Source organism: Ruditapes philippinarum, unplaced genomic scaffold (assembly GCF_026571515.1).
Source record: "Ruditapes philippinarum isolate M1 unplaced genomic scaffold, ASM2657151v2 ctg23060_1_1_1_1, whole genome shotgun sequence".
Taxonomy (NCBI): Eukaryota; Metazoa; Mollusca; class Bivalvia; order Venerida; family Veneridae; genus Ruditapes; species Ruditapes philippinarum.
Genome location: NW_026854951.1, coordinates 5001 through 8661, shown reverse-complemented (window position 1 = coordinate 8661; position 3661 = coordinate 5001). Strand labels below are relative to the sequence as shown.

At 33.4% G+C, this 3661-nt stretch overlaps 1 protein-coding gene across 1 annotated transcript in view; it reads left to right on the top strand.

Moving 5' to 3' along the window:
* Positions 1 to 433: 433 nt before the first annotated feature.
* LOC132741579 (NACHT domain- and WD repeat-containing protein 1-like) overlaps positions 434 to 3661 on the top strand; it is a gene marked incomplete at its 3' end in the record, with an annotated part of 7952 nt that continues 4724 nt past the window's right edge. The window contains exons 1-3 of the mRNA XM_060729780.1: positions 434 to 835; positions 1057 to 1495; positions 3602 to 3661. The exon at positions 3602 to 3661 is cut by the window's right edge and continues 76 nt beyond it. Of these exons, the coding sequence (XP_060585763.1) occupies positions 434 to 835; positions 1057 to 1495; positions 3602 to 3661 (901 nt within the window). The remainder of the gene's footprint in view (positions 836 to 1056; positions 1496 to 3601) is intronic.

The window sequence follows — 3661 nt, the reverse complement described above, 5'->3', positions numbered from 1 at the left end:
GTATAGAAGTAAATGGTCCGATAAAGACTTTTGTTATATGTATGATGAAATGGAAAATCTTAGGAATGAGAATCGTAGGCTGAAACTCCAGAGAGAGATTGATAGTCTTCAAAGACAAATTGACCAGACAAGTATTGAGCTGACTACATCAACACCTGTCATGGTAAAAACAGAGAATACTTATGAAGGTTTTACACCAAGTAGAAAGACTACCTCAAAGCCTAGACGTATTTTGCCTTCATTGCCTGTTCAAAGTGAAAAACATGAGAGGGATGTGAAAGACCAATGATCACCCAAAGACGGAGGATTGTTGACTTGCTACCCCCTGAAACTCCAAAAGAACAACAGAAATTGGATAACAATCAAGCTTCAGACAAAAGTTTTGATTACAAAGTAAAAGATTCAAGGTCTACTTTCATGAAACCTGCAACTTATGACGGAACTTGACGCTTGTGCAACTTTGAATGGTTGGAATGAAAATGAGAAAGGTTTATACTTATCTGTATCCTTACGAGGCCAAGCTCAAGGAGTGTTCGGAAATTTGACATCAAAGACACACAATTATGAGGAACTTGTGAGAGCACTCGAAGATAGATTTTCACCAAGAAATCAGACTGAGTTAATTAGAGTTCAGTTGAGAGATAGACATCAAAAAGCTACTGAATCAATGGCTGAACTTGGACAAGATGTTCGTCGTCTTGCAAACTTGGCGTACCCTCATGCTCCTATAGATGTTCGTGACACTTTAGCTAAAGAACAATTCATTGATGCACTTGTAAATTCAGACATGCGTCTCAAGATAAAACAAGCTAGACCCATTGATTTGAATGATGCAGTAAGGCATGCTGTACCTCAGAAAATCTTTGGCTTAAACTTAAGAGCAATAACAAAATTATACCTTTTAAACTTTCTGTATCATCAACAAGTGGTGATCTATTAAAAATCAAGGGACAAACAGAGATAGACCTGAGGTTTAAAAGACACCTTTATAAGACCAAGGTTGTAGTAGCTGAAATCGGAAATGATGTTGCTTTAGGTCTTGATTTTATGCAACAGTATGGTGTTTGTAATGATGTTATTAGAAATACAATGAAATTGATAGGGCATATTGTTAATTTATATTGTACCGGTAAAATAGGGTGCTTTGGCATTGATCTATCCGATGAAGTCGATAAATCTTCTGAATCTACGACTGTCAAATGTAGAGAGACAGGACCAGAAGTAAAGCAGAAAGATAATGTTCAAGTAGAAACAAAAAGAAAACAACGTAAAAATCGAGATAGGGCTAAGCATTATGAAAGTTCTATTTTAAGTACTTCAATGGCGGGGACAAAGACAAGCGAAAGAAAAGGAGGCAGTGTGAAAAATGAAAACCAGATTATGCGACCACTGTGCCCTGTATGTAAGACGAGCATTCCGAAGACTGTTAACTTCGAAGGACATATAACTGAATGTAGAAAGAGTCATGAAAAGAGAAGAACCTGCACAAGATGTAGTAAGGTTTTCCTTAAATTACAGTATCTGAAGAGACATATGAAAATAAAACATGGGCTAGAGTCTGATTTTCAAAGATGACAAAGTGATTCAAATTAAATAAAGGTAGATAAGTTAAGAAACATGATGTGGAGAAGAAAACTGGGATTATGATCCCGAACTATGTGCTTTGTTATTAAAAGTATGATCATTCTGGTGATATAAGCAGAATTAAAGAAAAACACATATGTCTTTGATTATTTTATTGAATAACAGTTATAATATATTTTCAAATAATACGTATCATGCGGGACGCATGATTTTTGAGAGACGGGGGTAATGTGACGATTGTTCTATACTGCCTAGATTCTATAATGATTTAGTTGTTTTGTACCTAAATTGTCGGTGAATTAAATTATAAACAAATATGTTATCTTGGGTTTAAAATTATAGTTTGATCTTTTATAAATGAGTAAAAAATACATAAAAATTAAGTGAATAGATTAAACAACTTTCTCGTAGCAATTATTTGATATAACGGGCATATTTTTGTTATTTCTAAAATATCAGGAACAATGCGTCCTTTAAATCATTCAAACTCAATGCCATTAGTACTAATATTCGACCCATTATCAATATCTCTTAGATGCTTGATTTCTTCAACTTCAGTAAACGATCATTAAATATAACTACATTATTGGATATAAATAGAGCTCAAAGCTGCGGACAATCAGTCTCTGTCCAGCTGCCGAAGTGTCAACACCACAGAAATAATTAATTAATATTTTAGTTTAATTACTTGGGTTCTTGCGCTATTTACGAAGTATTTCAATTGCATCAATTCAACATTGCGTTAGGTGTAATTGTTATTACTAAAGTATTGAAAACTCGATATCCAAGTGGTTTTTCTATATATATTAAATAGCCTAAAAAGTGTCACCCCAAATTTTTATCAAGTTTCAGGACCACTTATTATCTTTCAAGGACATAACTGTTATAACATAAGTTAATTAAACTTGATTCCAAAGTTTGAACAAATCATTGTTTAATCATTTGTAACTAATCAACTGGCAAAGTAGCCATAAGAAAAATTATATATAACAGCTAGCCCGTGCACGTTACAATATTAATAACATATGGGTTTGTGGGTAACAGTAAAAACATCATCCCGAGGAAAATACTGTTACCCTAGGCGTGGCCTGTTACTCACAAACCCATGTGTTATTACCGTATAGGCCTCTGGGAGTTATTCTTACTGTTAATACAAGTGTACCACGTGACTAAGAATTTTGTACTGTTACATAGGTAACAGTATTTTTAACAGTATAAAATCTGGTCACATGGGTCTATTTTCTAAATAAAATGAAATAAAATGGCCGCCATTTTTTTCTCGATTCATTCTTATTTTCGACGATAGAGCATCCCCGAAGTAACTATGACTCTCATAAATTTTAGTTCTTTGCACCCTAGAGTTCTTTTCGCGTATAAAATATCTTTCTGTTGAATAGTCAAAAAGTAAACATCCGTTTTCAACGGAAATAATTATAGTGTGAATAATTTTGTGTCAAACTGGAACATGCAGACGATTAAATCGTCTGCATGTTCCACTTTGACATATAATTATTCACATTGCAATTACTGCCGTTGAAAACGGATGTTTATTTTTTGACTATTCAACAAAAAGATATTTTATACACGAAAAGCACTCCACGGTGCAATCAACTTAATTTTATGAGAGTCATAGTTACTTTGGTAATGATTTTGTAGTGAACGTCGAAAATAAGAATGAATCGAGAAAAAGATGGTGGCCATTTTATTTCATTTTATTTAGAAAATAGGCCACGTGACCAGATTTTATACTCAGTCTGTTAAAAAGTACTGTTACCTATGTAACAGTACACAATTCTTAGTCACGTGGTACACTTGCATTAACAGTAAGAATAACTCCCAGAGACCTATGGAAAATTAACATTACGAAAAAAGTCAGGGGTCATAATGATAATATGCATTTTTACTGTTTAATGTCTCACGCAAATAATAAAAATATAGCGTAACCTTCATTATATTTGATACGAATTATTTGTTTACTAACATTTTTAATTTGTGGACAATTTTTCGTCAATTTCAGATGTTTATCCATATTTAAGAAGTTTATGCAGACGACTTGGTGTCGATTTTGGTACAGTGG